This window comes from Thermobia domestica, chromosome 4 (assembly GCF_964235325.1).
Source record: "Thermobia domestica chromosome 4, izTheDome1.hap1.1, whole genome shotgun sequence".
Taxonomy (NCBI): domain Eukaryota; kingdom Metazoa; phylum Arthropoda; class Insecta; order Zygentoma; family Lepismatidae; genus Thermobia; species Thermobia domestica.
This window is the reverse complement of record NC_137457.1, coordinates 254,132,686-254,155,854: the sequence shown is the minus strand read 5'-3', so window position 1 is coordinate 254,155,854 and position 23,169 is coordinate 254,132,686. Positions and strand designations below refer to the sequence as shown.

The window sequence follows — 23,169 nt, the reverse complement described above, 5'->3', positions numbered from 1 at the left end:
GTTCTGACACCGACAAACACAAAGAAGCGATAAATCAACATCGTTGGGGCACACGCCCAAGGAAGAACTCAAGTGACAAACGACAAAGAGTTTGTTTAAACCATACAGAATAAGCAATGCAAACAGAAAGCTAACACCATAGTTAAACATACACGAAATATAAAACAACTGTTACACATTCGTATTACCCTCTTAGCACGTGTCCCTCAAGACGAGTTTCTGTAAAAATGCATTATTGAAAAATGAGTAAATCTATTTTTGTTTTCTCTTACTTCAATAATGAGAAAGAGAGAAAGCAAGCAAGTCAAGACTATAGTCAATTTATCGCACTTAAGAAGCCAAATCACTGCGAAATTAAAATACCGCTAAATTTACAGTAATTATGTGATATCTTCAAATTGATAAAAGATAATCGAAATGTGGACCAAGAGCGCCCTAGACAATATTATTTTACATGAGAAACCGTTATCACGAATCATTTATCTGCTTTCGATTTCTAGTCATTTAGAAAATGGGCATTTATTTTCGCGTTTCTAAATGGCTGCACACGGAAAACTACTAGGTGAGTCGTGATAACGGTATTGTCTAGGATGCTCTAGTTCCACATTTTGATTATATTTTATCAATTTGAAGAAATCACATAATTATTGTAAAATTAGCGGTATTTTAATTTCGCAGTGATTAGGCCTCATAATACATGGGCGAAAGGACTTCTAACCTTTACGGTTACTTTGTCCAATATATATATATATATATATATATATATATATACACAGTGGCGGATCCAAGGGGGGGCTATAGCCCCCCTCCCTTGACGCTCAGATATACACTGGATAAAATGGGCTTCAATCCTGCTTTACACTGGATAAAACGGCAAAATATGGTTCAGCCCCTCCCTTAATCATATCCTGGATCCGCCCCTGTATATATATATATATATATATATATATATATATATATATATATATATATATATATATATTTGGTCTAGGAATTAATTCGTGCGGGTGGACAAGAGATGGCGCAACGAACGGAGCGTCCCACAGTTCCGTGTATCCACACATGTGTTGCAAACCCCTGTCATCGCGTATCGTTCGTAGTATAGGGCAGTGGATTAAAGCGTCAACAACACCCGTTTGTAGTTAAGTGAACATGGCGCAATTTGTGCCTGATAAAGTGTTTTTGCGGGGTGTCCTGCTGCATTACTTTAACATGCAGAAAAGTGCGACTGAAAGTCATCGTATTTTGGTGGAAGTGTATGGTGACCATGCTCTAGCTGAGCGAACGTGTCAGAAGTGGTTTGCACGGTTTAGAAGTGGTGATTTCGGCTTGGCAGACCAAGAGCGAGCTAGACAGCCAAAAAAATTTCAAGACGAAGAATTGACAGCATTGCTCGAGCAGGATTCGTGTCAAACGCAGGAACAACTTGCAGCAGCATTAGGCGTTGATCAAACAACAGTCTCCAAACGCTTGAAAGCCATGGGAATGACTCAAAAGATGTCACATTGGGTTCCACATGAATTGAAAGACAGAGACGTTGAAAGACGAAAAACCATTTGCGAATTGCTGCTTCAACGACAGAGCAGAAAGGGGTTTCTGCATCGAATTATTACGGGTGATGAGAAGTGGATCCATTACGAGAACCCTAAACGAAAAAAAGGCCTGGGTGAAACCAGGTGAACCAGGTCCATCACAACCAAAACGAGATATTCACTGTGCAAAGGTTATGCTGTGCATATGGTGGAATATGAAAGGTGTGGTGTACTATGAGCTGCTGCAACCGGGTGAAACTATGAATAGTGGAACTGTGTTATCGACGACAATTAATGCGTTTGAAGCAAGCTCTGGCCAGAACACGACCAGAATGGGAGAACAGACATGATAAACTTATTGTTCAACATGATAACGCTCGCCCACATGTCGCAAAACCGGTCAAAACCTATTTAGAAAATGTCGGATGGGAAGTTTTACCCCACCCGCCGTATTCACCAGACGTTGCTCCTTCGGACTACTACTTGTTCGATTGCATGAACAACGATTTGATTGGACAGCGGTTTACTTCTTCAGAAGATATCGAAACATGGGTCTCTGACTGGATCGCTTCCAAGGACTTCTTTCGCCACGGAATCCGTACATTGCCTGACAGATGGGCGAAAGTGGTGGCTAGCGATGGACAATATTTTTCTTAAGGTATTTATGTATTTTGTGTTTGTACTACAGCTTCAATGTGTGCGTACCAACCGCACGAATTAATTCCTAGACCAAATATATATATATATATATATATATATATATATATATATATATATATATATATATATATATATATATATATGTGTGTGTGTGTGTGTGTGTGTGTGTGTGTGTGTGTCACGACGAAGTAGAACCAAAGTGGCTAACATACTTCTCTATGCACAGAGCTTCAATGTTTCATTTCTAATCAGTTAGTTGTTTTTATATTCCAATTATTTTTTACTGGTTGTTTGTTTATTTAGGTACTGCTTTTGTTATAAAAAAAATGAAATCTTCAAGTTTTACGTCCAACAGTTATGCCAGCTAGGCTAAAGGGAAGTGATGATGAGAAATAAAGGACATGGTAGAATGAAGAAAGCGAGAGGAAAGGGAAAACCCTGAGAAAACCCACGCACACGGTGTTTGTTCACCACAAATTCACTTGGCGTGAGGTTGGATCGAATCAAGGACCCCATGCATCAGAGGTGAACGCTCTACCACAGAGTCCCCTATGTTTTTATATTACCAGATCGGTATGTTCTTCCTTGTTTTAATGTAGAAATGTTTAGTGATTGAAAAGTTCAACCCCTCGTTCCATCCGTGGAGAAAACCGGCTACGTCGTTGAACCACGGATATACTGTACTTGCATGAAACTGATGTGAACTGTATTATTATTAAACGATAATTAAGTGCTTTTATAATAATAGACCGTCAGACCTTGTAAGAGTATGATAAGATTACTTGTCATGTTTATTGTTTCTTCTGTGAAGTGGTGTTTGTAAAGTCCTTTCGATGTAATTTGTAGAAAAAAAATGAGGTTTAGTTTGTCAATTTCTTGATCAACTGGTATGAGTTGAGCAATTTCATATACAAATTCCTTCGGTCCATAATATTGAAGCGACCCTCTACCCCAATTTCTCTCTCTTTCAGCAATTCGATTTACCGTTTTGCTACCTATTTAAAATTGGATCAACTTATGGATGAACTTATTAATATAACTTATAGATTTGATTTTTTTAAATCCCTGTGTTCAAATTTATTCCACAAAGATTTTTTTAAAACTCTTAAATCTTTGTGGAATAAATTGATAAAACCCAGGGACACGATCTTGTCTACAACAAACTCACTTGATCTAAGATCGAACAAGGGACCTCTAAGCCACTGTAACCCCCGCAAGAAACGGCTTCACAGCCGTCTAATGTTATGAAATTAGATGGTGTAAGTTCTCCCTTGATTCTCTACCTGTTATTTGATCATCGTCAATTATTGTGAGGTTAAGGAAAGACAGATAGCTAGCTGTCCGTCAAACGCTACGTCCAATGCGCCGTAAAAAGAACGAGAGAGACGGCTGTTCGTGAAACACTTCAGTATTCTATCACGTTGTTTCTAGACAATCAAGGTCACTACCGCGCTGCTGCCGGTAGTTGAATGTTGGGTTTATAATTTTGTTATTCCAAGATCACACGTTACAAATCAGCTTATCATTTTATGATTATAGAATTACGAAAGTTTCTCCCTAGTGCCGCTGTTTGTATTATTGAAGAGACTTTCACAACAGCGCCTCCAACGCACTACACATTCTATCCAAGTGTCAGACACCAGCTTTCCTTAATCGTAGAATGGTACGTCATACCATCGCCAATTGGAGTATGTGCCATTAAACTAAAAATGGTTATCAAAATAATAGAAACACCTTAAGTTGGAAACCATCAAATGTGAGTTGGCAACGGTCGGGCGGCGACAGCAGTGCCGTGATCTTAGTGGTATTGTGTAACGACAAACTTTTTACTACGTGAGGATCATCAGGATAGCAGAGTGCAGTGAACAGACCAGATAGTGATACTACAAAATGAACGATTTCTCTGATTTCCAAAGAGGCAAATCGTTGGCGCTCGGATATGTGGTGCGAGTGCGACGAAAGTGGCAAAAGTGTATTGGCTGTGTCGAAAGGGACAGTATCGAATATGATGCCTACAAAACTTACGGGGAAAAAACATATCAGCGAAGAGGAACAGTGAACGAAAAAAAAAAACTAGTAACATGTCCCACCGAGCATTAAAGTGGGTTGTCAGAAACGCAGTGCGGCTGTGGTGCAAGAGACCAAGAAACTCATGCAGCACCTCCCACAGCCAATCGCAGTCCGTCGCGAGTTACCTGACGTGGACATTTGGGGTCGGGTTGCACGCACAAAACCGGTGCTAAGGGACCACCACGCTTTAATACAACGCCAATGGTGCCGCAAACATGCAACATGGACCGCTGATGACTAAAAACATGTGATATGGTCGGATGAGTCATCACTCATCATTCACCTTACTTCAAACCACGGATCGTGTTTTGTGTGTGGCGGACGCCCAAAGAAGCATATGACCCATAATATCTCTGCCCAACCGTGAAACATGGCGGCAATTCTGTAATGATGTGGGTCGCCATATCCTGGTTTTCAGGGGTCCTGAGATCACTCTTGCTTCCCGCGTCAGTACCCGTGATTATGTCGCCGCCACTTTAGGAAACCATGTGCATTTTATGGTCTAGATTTTTTTTTAGGTAATGATGCTATATTCCAGCACGATAATGCGCTCGCTCACACAGCTGGAGTATTCCAGCGTGCTTTAAGAAATATCAGGGTGAAGTTGAACACCTCCACTGGCCTGCCCAATCTCGTACCTTAACACAATTAAACATCTGTGGTCCCTTTTGGAAACACGAATTTGGTGCAATGTCCGCCTCCATCTTCCCACACAGAACTCAGTATATACTGCGCGCGGAATGGTGTAATATCCTTAATGCCATTTACCTCTATAACTCTACACCATGACGTAGAGGAAAGGTCATCCAACTTGTACTTTAAAAAAACAATCATCTATGTATCCCAAATATTACACGTACTACACCGGTTTGAAGATTTGGTATTTCCATTGTTCTGAAAACTGCACAAAAAAGGCATATATCAAGAGGCCCTCCTGTACTTTCATGTTTGCGTATTGAACTACTTTTAACAATTTTCTCAGAACTTCTACTTACCTTCTCGTTGTAAATTTCCATATAGCTAACTTCTACTTTGTACGAGAGTTCGGGATTGTCGTTCTTGGCGATGCGATCAAAGAGGGAGTCGCACAGCCGAGGAATAATGCCTTTGTTATCCTGGGCACCCATCATGGTATAGGACTTGCCCGAACCTGAAAAACACAAGAGAAAATTTCAAACATTAACTAAAATTCAATAATTTAGTTACAATGTTATATCACATCATTGCCTAATCGATATTGTTTAATAGCTTAGGCAATTCCGTTTATATCAAAAGGCAAAGGTATGATTAGACGTCTAAAACTGTAACACAACATAACTGAACGGCCTGAGGCAAAAACTGACAAATTTACATAAATCTAATGGAAATATTGAATGTCAACATTAAAATTATGAATCAAGTAGTATGTTTTATTTCGATCTTTATTTAACTTCAGAAGAAAATATGTAGTCGTTCTGGACCACACAGAGAAAAAAACGTATGTGGCGTACGTAAAAACGTAGGTTACATGCGTAAATCCTGTACTTTTTGGGCTTAACGTACGACTATAGGTAACATCCTGCAACAAACATATAACTGAACACTTATGTTTTATAATACTTTCCGTATAAGTGTTCCATTTATACGTACTTTCCGTATAAGTGTTCCATTTATACGTACTTTCCGTATAAGTGTTCCATTTATACGTACTTTCCGTATAAGTGTTCCATTTATACGTACTTTCCGGATGAAAGAAAAAACTGTGGATAGGCGGTAAGGATCTCAATACCGATGGACGTATGTAACATAAGTATACGTACTAAGTATACGTATATAATATACGGAAGACTGTTAGATGTCAGACATCCTGCAGCGGCATGCAGTAACATCAAAGCGGGGAAAAGGTAGTTACGTATGTAGCATATGAATAATGTATGCTCCGTATAGATTTCCATAGTAAACGTATGGATTCCGTATAATTGTACAATATACCGCTGTCCGGCTAACTTATTTTTCTCAGTGCAATTATGCATAAGTAAAATCTACCTTTTTTTTTCCATCCAATGTAGATTGATCCTTTCTTCACAAAGCCTTTCAATTATTTGGTACAGGTTCCACTAACTCAAAGCTAGATACAGAAAGCAAGACATAATTTACTTGTTATTTTTCGGCACCGAAACATCACCTTCTTCTAGACTATCATTCTTCTCTTTCCCTTATAGAGAATTATCTATTTTACAATAACGCTAATAAAAGAACTGCGCGTAGTCACGCTGAAATTTTTTTTGCGTTTTCTTGTGCCAACCACAGTGAACTGGTGGAGATAAATGTCAAATTCGTATTCTTTGGCACAAAGGATGAAATATAGAAAAATCTGGTAATATGAGAAAGTTAATTTCCTTATTACCACAAATCAACTACAATTAGATTTTTTTTTTCTTTTTGCTACGTTTTATATTACTCTAAAAATAAACCTGAGCCAATGTTATGAAACAAGCAGACATCTCATTTGTGAATCCTGTACCAGAACTTGAAACAACTATGAAAAGGCAGAAAGGCACTCAAATACGGAACTGCCAAAGATCCGTGGTATTGTTAGTGATCTAGGTTTCCTAAAAGTAAGCTGGGATCTTGCGTTTCGAGAGCCCATTGAGGCGCTTTATATTAAGATTCTACAAAATGGTAAAGTATATATAACCTCTTTGTCATCAATTCTATAGCCAGTCTCTACTATAGCCAGACTCTCTAGTGATAGGGTGTGTAGTCCGCAGTGGATTGGTTCGTGTTACTGAGAATCTAAGACGCAAACTAAAAGGAAGCATCGCGTGTTCGAGAGCATACTGAATTACTGAACTTCATTCTATGCATCTGAGAAGGGAAGAAAACCGTTCTGTTATGAAGAAAAGACAATCACATATACTCATATACTACTTTATGTCGCAAAAATAGCTCGCTTTGGTAATAAATTGCATTGCATTTGTACCATTTTACGTAGCGAACTGTGATGCAATTCTGCTTTAAAACGCTGTGTATGTCTGAGTATTAATGCTACTTGATATATACATATAGAATGAATATATACGTACAAATACGAAATATCTGCCTCATCGGACTTGAATGTAAAATTTTCTTATTTTCTTCTCAGCTGCGGCAAGTGCGTGTCAAGGCGTTCTATTGCCGTTATTTTTTTCTATTATTATTTTTTATGAAACAACAAGAAACCTTGCACTTCCTACACGTTCTACACAACACCTGCGACCTCAACTTCATAAATTTTATGCAATAAATGCAGCGTACGTTTGTACGATTCGATCCACACGAGTGCTTTGGGCTACACATCTTGTGATGAATGGAATGGCTTCGTGCCAACCCACAAACTGCTGCAACGCTGACTTACTACGCTCCACCGCACAATCTATTTAGTGATAATTCGCCGCCAAATTATTCAATTATAATCTAATGCAATAATTATTAATGTAATTGTAAAAAGAATACGAGGTAGTGAAGTTCATATCACAGGATAATTATATATATGTTTAACTCTTACTGCTCGAGATGGAACAAATTGGCCAATAAATCTTACATCTCTCATACAATAAATCTTATTTTATGGCTCAGAGAAATCGAATTTCTATTAGGTCCTGATCAATAAAGCGCAACATTTTACAACGACTTTATACACATTAGTCTCTCTCTCTCTCTCTCTCTCTCTCTCTCTTTCATTTCTATTCATTCTGGACATATGTGTACTTACATACAGGGTGTTGCAGCTAAAAATAACCGTGTACGACTAAAGAAAATACTGTGACAATACAGAAACGAAGAGCTGAAATGGACTTACCATTTATTTACAATGAAAAATAGAAATAAAAATGCAGTGAAAAACACATTTATAGAAAATGTTGAAAGTGACCCCCCTCTGACATCAATACACAACTCTGCACGTGTAAGCATATTCAGATATACTCGGCGTAAAGTTCAGATATCGATGACGCCAACTTCATGGCTAATGTTGTCTTTCAGTTCCTGTATTATGTGTGGATTAGTTTCATAGATCTTGCTCTTCAGGTGTCCCCACAGGAAGAAATCACATAATGTTAGATCCGGCGAACGTGGTGGCCACAAACCAGGGTTGGCAAAAACCATGGTTTTTATTTAAAAAAAACCAAAAAACCGGTTTTTTTGGTTTAAACCAGGTTTTTTTTGGTTTAAACCAGGTTTTTATGGTTTAAATGATTTGCTCTATATATTCATATCATATATGGACAGAAATAAGTTTGTTTCGCCTTGATGTTATTATGCAACAACCGGGTTATGCTGGAAGGAGTCACATAAGCTTAAAGCGGAATAAAAACCGCTTCTCGAGTTACATCCGAGAGAAATTGTCCTCCATTTGAACTCGGAACCAGGACTAATTGGCCACAAATGCGATACGTCTGCCGACTCACTCACGAACGAATCCTGATAAAAAAAAAAAAAAAAAAAATACGTTGTACTGATCTTTACATGCTTCTTAATATAACTAGGGGGGCGCGGTGGCTCAGTGGTAGAGCGTTCACCTCTGGTGCTTGGGGTTCCGGGTTCGATCCCAGCCCCCGCCAAGTGAACTTTGTGGTGGACAAACACCGTGCTCGTGGGTTTTCTCGGGGTTCTCCCGTTTCCTCCCACTTTCTTCATTCCACCATTTCACTCATCTCTCATCATCACCGTCTCCTTTAGTCTAACCGGCATAACCGTGGGACGTAAAACTCAAAGATTTCATTTCATTTTTTCTTAATATAACTGTCAAGAGTCATTTCAGAAGGACAAAAAGATAAACAGTTGCACAAGTGAAACCATTACACAGAATTACATATGAACAATTTCAAAGTACGACGGAGTACAGAAAAACTAATTTAGTTCAAGTTAGTTAACAACGACTTTTATTGGTCTAAATTAAAGAAATACACCGACTTAATCTGCATATCAATAAGAAAAGTGAATAAAGATACGAATTATTTGAGTCCACTTTGGCTCAGACTCATTTATACATAAACAGATACCAAAGATACTTATTTCACTAAATGCCTCTCGTGGGGTCTGTATGACCTCCCACACACACACACACAAAAGTACGGCATTTTCGATGTATTTTATCAATAGTAAACATTGAAACAAAACAATATTTAGAATTTTTCTTCGATTGCAATTACATAACAATAATAACAACTACAAAAAAAATCACAAAATAAACATTTATAAACTTGTAAAAAAAAGTTGCTTTTGTAGTATAATCTTTTTGAGTAATAAATGGGGAATTTAGGTCTGAATATAATACGAATAATATACGGGAGTGAAACGTGATAACCCACAAATGTGTGTTCATCAAGATTTTACAAACACTTACACTTTTAAGAACATTTTTTTGTTTTTTTGGTTTAAACCAGTTGTTTTTTTTTTTTTTTTTTTTTGAAAAAACCAGCTGGTTTAAACCTTGGTTTAAACCATGGTTTAAACCACCTTGGTTTAAACCAGCCAACCCTGCCACAAACCTCTGCTAATAGTTCGTTCCTCAGAGAAGACATCATGGACTCGTTCCAGGGATACCTTAGAAGTATGGCATGTTGCCCCATCTTGCTGGAAGAAGCAGTATTGTCTTCCACATTCAGTGAGTTGAGCACAAAATGCATCAAAAATTTGTTATATATGCAACCGTATTGAAGATAGTGTCAAAAAATATCAGTCCAACGATGCGCGTTCTTGTTACACCGCACCAAACGCCGATTTTTTCATGGAATGGTGACTGATAAACAATGCTAGGGTTCTCCGTTGCCCAGTATCTCGTGTTCTGTGAATTCACATGACCGGAAAGATGACACCATACTTCATCACTCACGATGTTATGGAAAGGGTCTTAACAAACCATCCTTTATGTTATTCAAGAATGCTAACAATCGATAATTGCATAAACTGTACATTGTTGTAGCTGTTTACTCAATTTCAGAAATCGGAATATTGCAATCGCATTGAAAGGGAATGCGGGCTACTTTTAACTGCGCCACCCTGTACATGGTTGAAACGTACGACTCTCCTCCTTCTCTCTCACTAATTCCAATTTCTAAATATAGGAATAAGTCTCTCATCTCCAATAAAACTAGGATTCATAAGAACTGGAGTATTTTTAATAAATTTCAATAAAAATATTTTATTTAAAATTCGGAATGATTTTCTCCGTCATTACTGATCCATTTTAATTCCAAGCAGCAGAGACGATTAGAATCTTTGGGGGTGAAATACTCCATATTTCACCAGCTAAAATCTATCGCAGTTTCACAATATGAAAGAGTTGATTTGATTTTGAGTTTAACGTCACTTTCAGCAGCGAGGCTATATGAAACGGGACCTACTGATTAACGTGCAATCCGAACCACATGAGCTCACAATATGAAACGAAACTTATTTATTTTTTTTTTTTCATTAGAACTCTGCAACTTCAAAAACTCTAATTTGCTGCTTGTTTAGACATCAGTAGAATCACATATGTTTTGATGTATCTCTCTAAACGCCTATTACGAGGATATCTTACAATTTTCAGGATGTTACTAGTATTCTATATTTTAAATTTTATAGTTTCCAGATTTACAAGAAATTAAGAGTTTCTTTTCCTTATCATGTGTTAGTATAAGCAATAATTTCACTTCCAGTTCTCTTCCATGACAAATTTTTAGGATAAAACATGCAGCAATAGCCACCATGAGGTCTCTCGTGCTTATACGGATAGCATACGTGCCTTTGGCGTGGAAAACCTGGAATTGATTCCCGGCGGAAGTACATGTGGTTTGGATCCCAAGTTAGGCTATAGGTCCACGTTTCATACAGCCTCGTTGCTAAAAGGGACACTAAAATTACAACTAACTAACTAACTAAAAACCGTCATACTGAAGTCCACACAATTTCAATTTCGCACATGTTTTAGTAACAAGGTAACAATCTCTTAAAAGTGTTTTATTTTACCATACTCTATTTTTAGCTACACTCTAACAAGATCATAATTTTAACTGACATGTTTGAGATCTTTATGTTATACAATGCCTTGTCTGAATGCTCTGTCAGAAGGCAGGTTATAGCTCATCTTTCTTAGTGAATGGGCGCGGCCACTAAAGGAATGAAACACAAGTAATGTGGCTAGCTCCTCTCTTTTAAGTTTGAGAACGGAATACGGAAACTTGGAAATTAAAGAGTTGGAGTACCAGAATATACTAAGAACTTAACAGTACGGCAAAGCGCTTATAGATGGACTAAATTCTACAACAGAATTAGCGTTTAACAAAAGAAAATGCCCAAAGATAAGACATATAGCAATCAATGAATCTTCTTGAACTGAACAAAATGATACACATGACTAACATTTCATGCGTTGTTTTCGAGAAAATGAAAACAAAAAATAATTAAGTGATAAAATTTAAAAGTAGATGATGTACGAGAACCATGCTACTTATTAACTGTACATAGTACGGATAGTCAAAATTTCCCGAAATCGGAAATTTCGCTTCCCGGATTTTGGAAAAATTCCGGAATTTTTCCGATTTTATTTTCCCGATTCTGGAAAGTAAAGCTTCCAGAATGGCCATCCCTAGTACATAGTATGGTTAATCACATATAAGCCTAAATTTATCATTAACTTTTACATTTTAATTTGTGTTTGATTAAACGATGGTTCAAATATACGACATATATCAGTCGATATGTCACGTCGAGCTTAAAAAAGTAACACGCTTGCCGGTACATTCTCATGCTTAGTTTTCGATAAAAATTTAAAAAAAAACGTTTGTGACATTAAAAAGTATGTATTTCGTTGCCAATAATAATGGACTCTTTGTATTGTGAAGGAATAAACCATTATTTATGTATTAACTGTATATGTAGCAAAATAAACTGTTAACTGGCAGACTGTTGTCTTTTCCTAAAGATGACACATATACGCTTTAAGCATATACTACATGAAAACATAACTTTATGACGGAAATATATATTTGCGCATACCAATTAATGATATTCTATTGTTTGTTCACAACTACAAAACATATCCACACATGAGACATGTACCAATCCACACATCTATATTATCTTTTAAGTTTTACGTCCCAAAGTTATGCTGGCCAGACTAAAGGAGACGATGATGACGAGAAATGAATGCAATGGTATAATGCAAAAAAGTGGGAGAAAACGAGAGAACCCCGAGAAAATCCACAAACACTGTCTTTGTCCACTACAAAGCCCATTCGGCGGGAGCACAGATCGAACCAGGCACCCTACTACTGAGCCACCGTGCCGCCTCCGCACATCCAATTGAACTGCACAATAGATATATTAGGGATGGCACAAAATTTTCGGAATTCCGATTCCGGAAAATTTATTTTCCAGAATCGGAAATTTCACTTTCCGGATTTTTGGAAAAATTCGGAAAAATCCGGATTTTTTTCGATTTTACTTTCTAGATTCCGGAATTGGTCATCCCTAATATGTACTATAACTTATACATATAGTTACTGAGGTATACCCTTACCAATCTTGTCATCATCACAGCTAGATCACAATACAGAGAATAATTAATAAGATTACAATTCAAGATTTTGATTAACTTTAAATGTTATTTATTTATTTTGTTTACCTGTAATATTGTTCAAAAAATACGACACACACCAATCGATAGACTACATCGAGCTGAATAAAATGACGTGGTTGACTGTAATTCTCATGCGTAGTTTTCGAGAAAATAGAAATTTTATGCCACGAAAACACGTTTTGATGCCAATAATAATAATAAGTTTCTAATTTGTTGGGATAAATTATCTATCTATGTATTGAACCTGTACAAAAAAATCGCTTTTAACCAGGAATTGTATCTATTGTTCTTACTCTTCTCTTAGTATTTGTAACAGTCATTAATACAAGATAATCTGAATTTTTATGGGTTATTGATAAAGGTAAATTAAATAATGACGAATAGAACTAATACCTCAACTTTCGATCATTCTGTTCTGTATATTGAAAAAAAAATCCACTAGAATAAAACAATCCAACATTGAAGCTCCCGAATCGTACGACACACAAGAAAGATAAATCTTTGGAGAGAAAGAATGGAGAAGATTTCGACAATAACAAAACATGCCATGAACGCTGGGAACAAGGAGAGCCGGGCTACATCTTTTATCCAGTCAACTGTCCTATGTTCGGAGCAAAATACGGAAAAGAAAAAAATCATCCACCCTCTCTACGAAAGACGCATCACAAACGCAGAAACAAAGGGGGTGAAGGAACGCTTGGAGAATATCCTTTACACTTTCCTTCCCACGACTTCGACAATTTCCCCATTCAATACTCCAATTCTGGAGAAAGGGGCGTGTTCTCTCTCCGAGCTTTGGCAGAGAGCCATGTGCCATCGACCCACAGTGCCAAAAGTTTAACATTCTTGGCGGAAACCGACTGCAGGAAATACCATGCGTTTTCGCTTATTCGCATTTTTTTCTTTCTAAAAAATCTCCCTTCTTCCCTCTTGTGTTTCCACTATTTGCTGAGTTACAGCTCTTGCATGGTATTTCAGTAACTGTATTCAAATCGTGTGTAACATCAAAGCTTCCGAACTTACATCCAGCATTCATCCTTTTTAAACAATATGAATTACATACCACATAAATTCTAACACGTAAAGATGGTATTTCTTCACTCAAAAATTTGAAGCTCAAAGTCAGTTATTTCTACAGGTGGTTATAATCTCCCCTTTCAATCCTGATGTTAAGAAAAGGAATGTGAGAAGATGCTCCTTTCTGATGTTTTACCGGATTTCTTCCTAGTCTTTCGAAATAAAGGCTGAACGACATTCTTGTATAAACCCAAGTCTGTCTATGTGTCTATCTTTCTCTCTCCTGGAAATTCTGGAAATTAACACGAACAAGGATTGGACTCAATCAATGCATTGAAAATACAACTACAAAAACGTACTCACATTTTATTAGATACAACAATCACTGTTAAATGCACGTATTCAAATGTAGTTGTTATTTACAAATTTCGTTGTATACATATTGTTTACAAATTTCATTTATAGCTCTTTTATACAAATGGTACTCGTCAAAAGCTTTTTGACCATACCAAATTTGAGTGAGCATCAGGAATAAAAGTGAGAGGGAACGCGGGCAAACGTCGTCCCCCCACTTTCTAAAAGATTAGAATGGTCAAAGATAGGCACGGGAACGGCATGAAGTCAAACGTCCCCCTACCTTTTCAGATCCACTTTTACCCCTGGTGAGCATGTAATATGAACTTATTATTTTGGCACGAAAACTTTGCCGCCACATTAGAGATACCCCTGGTTAAAGTGTACGTTTATTATTTACATAGTTTTTGTGCTGTAAAGAACGTCAGCTCTAAATGAAGTGTTATGAAAAGTCTGTACACTAATGACTGGCTATACATTATCTGCAGGAACTAATTAAACTTTGCTGGTTGAGCCAGTTTTGCAGAACACAAGCAAGTTGGGAGGTATATTGTGTGTTTTTTTAAGTTTAAATAAAATGTACTTTCGAAATACTGAACGGAGTTTGCCAGACCTCTACAATTACAGACGATCATTCAATATTCGCTTTAGTTTATTTTAAACTAAAATAAGCAGAATGCACGAACTGAAGTAGAAGGAGAGATAAGAATAGCAACAATTCAAAAAGGAAGAGACAAAGATTATCACTTCGACCAATTTTGTTTCATTTCTACATTGTAGAAGCAATAATAAATGAAATCAAGAACATTTATATCCCAGGAATAACTGCTGATGAACAGAAAATACACACACGTGCTTAGATTTGCGAACGACCTTACGCTGTTGGGATAATGGAATGCAAAAGGTACTTAACAATAACCTATACGTATTCAATGCGAAGATCAACAAAAGCTAAGACGCGCAAGAAAAAAAGGAAAGACCAGAATTGATTACCTCATGGAAGAAGTGAAGGAATTCTGTTACTTAGGAAGGAAAACAACAAAGTATACAAGGTTAAAATAAGAAGTAAAATCTACAATAGCAAAATGTGAAGAAGGAATTTGAAGAAAAACAAAAGCTTCTATTCAGGTATATTAACATAGAAATGAAGAAAACGTAGAAAAACGCATATGCATGAAGTGTGACATTGTATGAATGTGAGATACGGAGTCTAGAAGAAGAAAAACGGAGAATGAAAGTCTTTGAAACTCGTATTATAGAAGAATGTAGAAAATTAGATGGGCGAATAAACTATTAAATGAGCAGGTATTTAAAATGATAGAAAAGAGGAAAAAAGAGTATACTGAACACTAATTCGAGAGGACAGGAGAAGAAGAAGGTCATGCTTGATATATACGGACTAAACAATAGAGAAGAAAAACTACATAGAAATGTAGTTTTACATACCTAGAAATTACTGATCGAAGATGAAGAAGCAGGGATCATGAAATTCAAAATCTGTTGAAATAGATGCAGATGTAGAAATACAGTTAGCGTTTGAACTTAGCAATTGAAAGGATCAGGTTCGAATCCTGCGTCTAGCAATGCAGACAAAAATTTTCCGAAGATTATTCATCAGTCTTGCGAGAAGAATGAGAAGATGGTACTTTTAAGTACACTTTGGCAGACTTTCATTCAAAATCCCTCCCCATCCTTCACCGTCTGTTTGTCTACTGAAGTTTACCGCCCCTTTTCAGCACAGAGACAATATGAGACGTAGATTATAATTTAAGTTGGAATCCGACCCACAATAATGCGTTCAAATTTCAATGACCCCAACCAGGAATCGAACCTTAGACACATAAACTAAAAGACTACGCGCTAGTCACTAGACCAACAGGGAGAGCTCACCGTTAATTTTTTCGGTGTAAAGTGATTCCATATACAACTATATTACTAAACTAGCTGAATATACCCATTCTTCGCATGGGGCTGTATTTGGAAGTCAATTGCTGTGGCAGTATTACCATTCATTTCAGCGACCGCGAAAACTTTGGATTTGACACTAATATCGGTCATTTTCTACTACTTTTACTTGTCCCGCCTTCCCCCCCCCTTGAGCCCTCCATTGTTCGAATTTTGACAAAAACTCTTCGCCTTGGTCTGGGGCCTGGACCAAGGTATCCGTGACCAAAATTTGGTAATTCTTGGTCAATTTGTCTGGTCCTCAGACCGGTCTCGGTAAACGCCCTCCCCCCTGGTTCAAAATTGAAAAAACGCTTCGTCTTGACCTGGGACCTGGACCAAGGTACCCCTGACCAAAATTTGGTAACTCTCGGTCCAGTCGTCCGGTCTCCAGGCTGCACAAACAAACTCTTTATTTTATTTATATTAGATAAATAAACCCTAAATTAAAGGCACTAATTTTACAATTTTAAGGTTCTATCACCTTACTAACTTATCAGCTTTACGGCTTTCCTCCCCCACCTCATTCAATCTAATCTGAAAGTCTGTGCACGCTGTATTTCTATTCTCGCTCGGAAGTTTAATACTCGTAAGAAAATGAACTCGCTTGTCAGAAATGTAGTTTATACACTTCCTAGAAAAATATGTTCCTACTCATCCACACTTGTGAAATCCTCGACTCGACTGCGTTGCTATTATTATATTCCCAAAATCATCAAACGATGAAAAATTTTAAGGGATTCCATGTCACTGGTTCTCATGAACAGTTGACCATTGTACTTTATTAAAAGGGGGATTATTATATTCCCAAAATCATCAAACGATGAAAAGCTTAAAATTATTAAACACTAATATACATCGTGATTTCTCCTTGTGAAAATTCTATTTAAGATCAACAATACGATACAACCACGAAAAACAACGTCCTACGCAAACGGATTTTTCAGTGGCTTCAAAGTGATAATATCAAGCTTATTCAAGGTGATGGTGTCCAAAACATATTAGTTAAAATCTTCAAGGTGTCTATTTTAAATTGAAAAAAACATATTTTCCAGAATAAACAGTGCCTTGTTAAAACTAAAACAGTTTTTAGTGATACTATAAAACCAGGCATTTTTAAAAATTATGATCATTCGACCTACACCTGCTAACAGTGTGGTATGGTACATTTATTCTGCGTCCAGAGGAACCACCCAGGACTGACAGCGGTGATGGAAGGCCTGTGTTTGTGAGTATGAGCTTTGCGCTGATGAACTTTTGCATGACATAAATGTCGTGAAGGGAGGACTATAAGACATTATAAACACACGAGAGTATCAGGGATTTCTCCTTGATAGACCCCTACCAGTGTACTACTTATATTTCACATCATGATTTTGTAAATATTGTTTGTACCTATATCGTTTACATTTATGGTGACGGTTTTAATAAATACCACAAATATATGACACTTGTCATTTTATTAAAATTCTGACTACTTAACGTGACAGTTTATTGTTGCTACATTCAGTAACATAATTAGTATCATATTATTAGTAACATATTAAACATATTATGGCTCCCCCAGAGGAATCTCTCTCGTGTGGTTCTTAGTGTCTGTGTTCCTCTTTTCACACATATAAGGCACTTTTTTGCTTTGTTAACTCCATTGTGGTCATTTCATTTCTCACATTCTCTTGTCATGCCCACGACTCGCAGTCAGGCTTCTTTCATTCCCTTAAACACACCTCAAGCTCAAAATTCAAACAATATGGCAGGTATCTCTTCCATCATTCCCGATATATACAGTGCGTCCAAGGAACAACGCGCGGATTTATTTTTACAAAATTTTTTGAAGATCGCACTGGTCAATAACTGGGATGACTCAAAATGCATAAAGATTTTCGAAAAGTCCCTTTCTGGACCCGCTCAACATTGGTTCTCCACCCAAAATCTCTCTACCCTTCCCTGGTCAACCGTCCAACAAAAATTCCTAAAACAATTTGGCGACGAACAGGTTCCACGATCTCGCATTCATCAGTATAGGGCTCGAGTTCAACTCCCTAATGAACCACTTTCTCATTACGTTTTCGCAAAGAAATTTCTGGCAGATCAGGCATACACGCAATTAGATTTTCAGGAGTTTCTTTTAGAATGCGTGTCGAGTATGACACCCGAGAACATACGTTGGTTTGGCACTCGCACCATATCTGACTATCCCACATTTATTGATGAGGTTACAACCTTAGAACGCACTCAGCTCATGGCCCAAAAGCGAGAAACCGACTCTTCCTTTTCACGCCAAACTTCAGATATCCCAACTTCTAGCGCCATTCAAGAACTAACTCATCAAGTTTCACAGTTACAGCTTCATCTCAACACCCTTTCAAATTCTCAACCTACCTCTGTTCATTTCGCTCCTACCCGTTCTCGTTCTCCTAGTCCTCACAATCACAACACCCTCTCTCCTAACCATAAATCCCTTCCCTTTCCACGGTCCCTCTCACCCCATCCGCCGTCCTCCTGTCTCCAACATTCTCATTCCACCAATCCGACCTCTTCTTCTTCTAACTCGTGTACTCATTGCTCCACACACCCATATCATTGTTGTCAATGTACCGCCTCCTCTCATTGTCAAACTGTCCCTCAGTCTCCCCCAACTCGTAACACTCCACGAAATGATCACAATAACGACTCTCGTAAAGGCAAGAACAATAAGCGTTTTAATAAGCATTCTTCCCAACCCCAAAACGTCTATACTACACAACAGCCAACCATACCCATTTCCCCATATCCATTCTATCATCCCTTTTTTCAATATCCTACCCCTACCCACCTACCCTCACTCCCCTCCCCTTCCCCTGTCTCCACAAACTCTCGTACCAATAAACCAAAAAACGCCAAAAATTAGCGCGAGAGCGCACCAGTCTCCTCGCGCTTAATTCTTCCTCATCCCCTTCTTCCCCTCCCTCTTCCTCAGATTACCTCCAATTACCGTTGCATTTCAAAGGCAAATTACCTTACGTAAAAGCCCGTTGCATGACCAAGGATGTTTTCTTTTGCCTTGACTCTGGTGCTGAAGTAAGTCTCTTTCCAGCCGACCAACTCGACCCTTCGGTTCGTACTTTTAAGCTTCACACGGTTCTAAATGGTCTTTCATCATCTCCGGTACATCTCTCCCGTGCCACCATTCTCAACTTGAATTTTAATGGTCATCAATACTCTGTACTTTTTCGTTTGGTTCCTTTCAAAAACTTTCCTGCTATCCTTTCCAGTAAATTTCTTCAAGACCATCAAGCAACCCTTGATTTTGACAAAGGCATCCTATCATTACGTCATCTAGGTCGCATGCCTCCAGCCGATAATGCAATACACAGCGTTAATACAAACACATTTCACTTTTTCAAAAAACATCCCACTCCTCACATTGTTTTTCAAGCACGTAGGAGACTTGTCATACCACCCCGTTCAGCTAAAGCAGTTCCTCTCAAGGTTAACGGTCACTTTCCAAATACATCCTTCCGGCTACATACTCCTATCTTACGAAACTTAAGTAACTGTTATATGACGCATGCTGTTGTTTCCATAGATAACCTTGTTTTGCCACTTGCAAACGTCTCGTCTCGTCCCCAGATTATAAAGGCCAATACTCCCATTGTTATTGGTTCTATATTTTCACCACCGGAACAAAACACTAACGCTTACACCATCAGACAGGTTCATTTTCCCACGGACGAGGACGCTTCACGACACAAAGCACAACGCCTTAAAGAAATCGGTCATCTCATTGACATTAACAAATTTCACTTTTCCCCTGACATGAACGAACATCAAACTGCTCAAATGAAGGCGCTACTTTCTGAATATGCTTTTCTTTTTCAATGGCACGACAATGATTTTACAAAAATACCCACCTTTTCGGCCACGTTAGACTTAGAATCAGACGTTCCCTTTCAGTCCCCCCAATTCGTCATTCCACACAGACTTAGACCGCGAGCAAGAGAGCTCGTCCTGCGCCTCATTAATCAAGGAGTGTTTGAACAATCAGATTCTCAGTATAGAAATAACATATTATTTGTTTTAAAACCAAATTCCAAAACTGAGCTAAGGGCCGTTTTTGATCTCAGGGGCCTTAACTCCCGTTCCAGAACAATAGCTTCTCCTTTAGAAGATATACAGGACGTTCTCGAGTCTCTTTCTGACTCAGTTTGGTTCAACTCCTTTGATTTACACTCCAGTTTCTATCAATTAGACTTAGATCCCAAGGACAGACCGGCCACTGCGTTCTCCATTAAGGGTCTTTCTCTCCCTTTCAATCACCTTCAGTTGACATCTGTTCCTCAGGGTTTCAAAAATGCCTCCATTTTACTTCAACAAGCTCTTCAAACCATTTATAGGGACATCTTCCCCAACAATATTACATCATTCGTTGACGACATGTATGTCCACGCAGATTCATTCGATCAGATGATGATTGTACTTCGTGCCTTCTTTCAGCAAGCCGCCAAACATTCTCTGCTCTTTAACATTAAAAAATCAGTTCTCGGATCAAAAAGAATTAAATGTTTAGGCCATATTATTGACAATCACACTCTACAACCTGACCCTGATAAGATTTCGGCTTTAGCTCAGGCACCCAGACCGGCCACTCTCAAAAGCCTCAAAAGCTGGTTAGCCAGTGCAAATTTTTTCCGACGTTTTTTCAAAAATTTTTCCATCATTCTTGCACCCCTTTATCAGGCTCTGTCAAACAATCCTAAAAAGCTCATCTGGACTCCTGAGCGCGTTCAAGCATTTGAAACAATGCAGAAACTTCTAACCTCACCCCCCGTACTTGCTCTATATTCAACCCGCAATACACACCACATTCTCATGACAGACGCCGCATCAGTAGGCGTCGGGGCGGTGTTATTACAGAAAGATCTCACTACTAACATTGTGCAACCTGTTTGCTATGTCTCTTCCAGACATCCCAAAACCGTTTCCCCCCTTCCAATCTTCCATCAAGAATTATATGCAGTGTACTTTTCTCTCCGGAAATTAGAAAAATATTTGTTAGGCCACCATTTCACCCTAGTTACTGACAATATTTCTCTTCTTGCTGTTCGGAAAACAATTGTTCCATCCCCAAAAATTTTGAGATGGTTAAACTACATTAATACATTTGACTTTACAATCAAACATGCAAAAAGCCATCAGAACCCCATAGCTGATTATCTTAGTAGGCATCCTGCTCCTCTTACGCAAGACACGATAGACATGGACAATGAAGTTGTGCCTGATTCTGTACTTCTAACTATCGATAACAACTTGGACCTATCTCGCCTACAGGGTGAAGATAAATTCTTCTCCAAAATTATCGAGACTCTTAACAAACGAGACGAGACAGATCCTTCATTCCAACGTCTCAACAAACAATACGTTATTCAGAAAGGCATACTTTACAAAAAACTGTACCGAGTACCTAACTCTCGATTACTGCTCTGCGTACCCGATAGTCTTAAACCAGCTTTATTCGATGAGTATCATGACTCAATGACTCACATAGGTTTTACCAAGATGTATTGGATGTTGCGATACAAGTATTTCTTTCCGCGCCTAAAATCATGGCTAGCTCAGAAACTTAAATCATGTAAAGGCTGCGCCATCTTTAAACGCAATTACATGCCTAATAACCCCACAATTCAGCGTTTTCCTCAGTCAGGCCTATTTGAAACCTTTTCTTTGGACCTAGCAGGCAAGCTAATACCTAGCGATCCCGAAGGTTTCCAATACTTTTATGCAGCTACGGACCACTGTACTGGATTCACCATTACTCATCCCATAACAACTCCAAACAGCGACAACTTCATCAATTTCATCACAAACCATATCATTCTTCCATATAATACTCCTCGCACAATCTACTTAGATCTTCAGAGTTCACACCGGTCTACAGTATCGTTAAACTTCCTCAAATCTCTTAACATAACAGTTAAGTACGGCCTACCCTATCAACATCGTTCTCTAGGCACAGTCGAACAAAGATTAGGCTCCTTGCAAACGAGTCTCAAATTTCTGTGCCAAGACAACCAGAAATTTTGGCCTCGCTTCCTTGCGCATGCCACTGCGGCTCTGAATAAATCACCCTTAACTTCCATTGGTCTCTCTCCTCATTTTCTCCTCTATGGCGTTCATCCCACCTTACCATTAGACAATTTGCTACATGTTCAACAAGAAACTTTGAATACTAATGATCGCCTACTTGCACTCAAAGAAATGAGGGACCTCGTTGAATTTCGAAAACACCAAGTTTTCACTGATCTGAAGAAGCGCATTGAGAAGGTCAAAAATCCAACACAGTTCTTCCCTGACAGTTTAGTTATGGTCTTAGATACCTCAACAAAACCTAACACTTGTAAGCCATTATCCCGTCTTTATAAGGGACCCTACAAAGTGATTTCGAATGTCTCGGCTGATGAGTATCTTCTAGATATTGATGGGAAGCCAACGGTCATTGCTAAGACCCGTTTGAAACTATACATCCCACCTACAAACCCAGACCCCGAATTTGAGTATAAGTACAAGCGCTTCCTCAGTACCTCTAAATAGGATCCGACCACACATTACTTCAAAACCCAACTACCAATTACATTTCACGTTATGTTTTGATTATCTAATTTAACGTTCCTAGTGAAACATGATCCCTTTCTGTAGTACCACACTGGCAAAACTTCCGACTTTGTCTCTCGTTATGCCATAATTACAGATACAGGTAGGCAACACACATTACAGGCAATATTTCTCCCGTGCGGCATTTTTTTTTCTTCCGGCAGTTCCTTATTATTGCATATGCTTCGTCTCCTGTTTTAGGCAACCCGCTGTACACACACCATTTCTCCCGTGCAACGACTCCTAGTTACGCTCATAACAACCTCTACGCTTTTCCTTCTCCCCATAAGCAATATACCGGCATCATTCATTATTCACGTCATTTTCTTTCCTAGGCGCGCAAGGAAAGACTCTCCATCTCATTTCCTTCTTGCGTCC

The 23,169-nt window shown here is 38.3% G+C and overlaps 1 protein-coding gene across 3 annotated transcripts in view; it reads right to left on the bottom strand.

Annotated features, from left to right (window-relative positions):
• Window positions 1–23,169, bottom strand: part of Khc-73 (Kinesin heavy chain 73) — a 571,786-nt gene that overhangs the window by 156,938 nt on the left and 391,679 nt on the right. For all 3 annotated transcript variants that reach the window (XM_081755750.1, XM_081755751.1, XM_081755752.1), the window contains exon 4: window positions 5,258–5,412. In XM_081755750.1, coding sequence (XP_081611876.1) covers window positions 5,258–5,412 — 155 coding nt within the window. The remainder of the gene's footprint in view (window positions 1–5,257; window positions 5,413–23,169) is intronic.